The sequence below is a fragment of the Sardina pilchardus genome, chromosome 11 (assembly GCF_963854185.1).
Source record: "Sardina pilchardus chromosome 11, fSarPil1.1, whole genome shotgun sequence".
NCBI classification, from domain to species: Eukaryota; Metazoa; Chordata; class Actinopteri; order Clupeiformes; family Clupeidae; genus Sardina; species Sardina pilchardus.
In genome coordinates, this window is record NC_085004.1 from 16,757,111 (window position 1) to 16,758,124 (window position 1,014).

Sequence of the window (1,014 nt, forward strand, 5' to 3'; positions counted from 1 at the left end):
CCACACCTGGCACAGGACAGGGGGGTGCCACACACACACACACACACACACACACACACACACACACACACACACACACACACAGTGAGAGAGAGAGAGAGACGAGATAAATAGAGAGAGAGAGAAAGAGAAACTGGGCTGTGAGGATCTTTCTTACAAAAAGATCTTACAAACGTCTTACAAAAGTGGATCACAACTCATGTTACTCAAGTTTTTAATTGTTTAGAAAAGAAAACTGACATTCATTTCCCCTGTTTAAGCTTCACACTACAGCTTCATGCTGCTTTGATTTGTGCAGTGAAATAAATGCTTACCGTAAGTTATTACCATTTTTTTCTCTGCCCTTCAACTACTTAAGACATGGCAATACCGCCCTCTAGTGGTTACACATAATTTACTGTAAAGTTGGTCACAGACAGAGATGTGATCTTGTAGGAATATGATACGTGACAGGAACAGACAGAGAGTAGAGAATGGTTATGTCCACCATTGTATATTGTGAGCTAAAAAAAAAAGCTAATGAGTTGTTGTTGTTAGAAAGTTGTTGAGCATGTTTACCTACTTTCAGGTATGCACTGGCCCATGACGAAACGAAAGCCCTCACAGCATTTCCTCCTGGAAGAGAGTCAGAGTCGAGGATTAGAGGAAGGTTGCTGGTGACAGACGCATGCTGTTTCCATGGGTCTGCAGACACACAAAGACTTTTGGAGGATATATTTAGAAAGGAACAGAGCAGGGTTATGGTACATACATACGGACATACACTACAGCTAAAACCTTACGGCTGCATTCAGTCACTCAGTAGGCTATTCCACCATCACATTTATGTTAATGACACAGAACTTATTGTCAACAGTGAACTTCTCAAAAGGACATCATTTTGCGGCTGTCTTCGTTTTGGGGGGATTCTTCCCATTCCCATCATGTGCTCCATATATCCCGCAATCCAAACCACAGCCAACCATTAACCAAGTCTCTGTCCTTCACCTACTCCACCAGCAGGGGGAGTACTCA

The 1,014-nt window shown here is 42.7% G+C and overlaps 1 protein-coding gene across 1 annotated transcript in view; it reads right to left on the bottom strand.

The window, feature by feature from the left end:
* The window catches only part of LOC134096097 (collagen and calcium-binding EGF domain-containing protein 1-like), a 10,398-nt gene extending 9,786 nt beyond the window's left edge, over positions 1–612 (bottom strand). Inside the window, exons 1-2 of the mRNA XM_062549848.1 lie at positions 563–612; positions 1–6 (exon numbers count right to left, since the gene is read on the bottom strand). The exon at positions 1–6 is cut by the window's left edge and continues 129 nt beyond it. Of these exons, the coding sequence (XP_062405832.1) occupies positions 1–6; positions 563–584 (28 nt within the window). The 5' untranslated portion in view covers positions 585–612. The remainder of the gene's footprint in view (positions 7–562) is intronic.
* Positions 613–1,014: the final 402 nt, after the last annotated feature.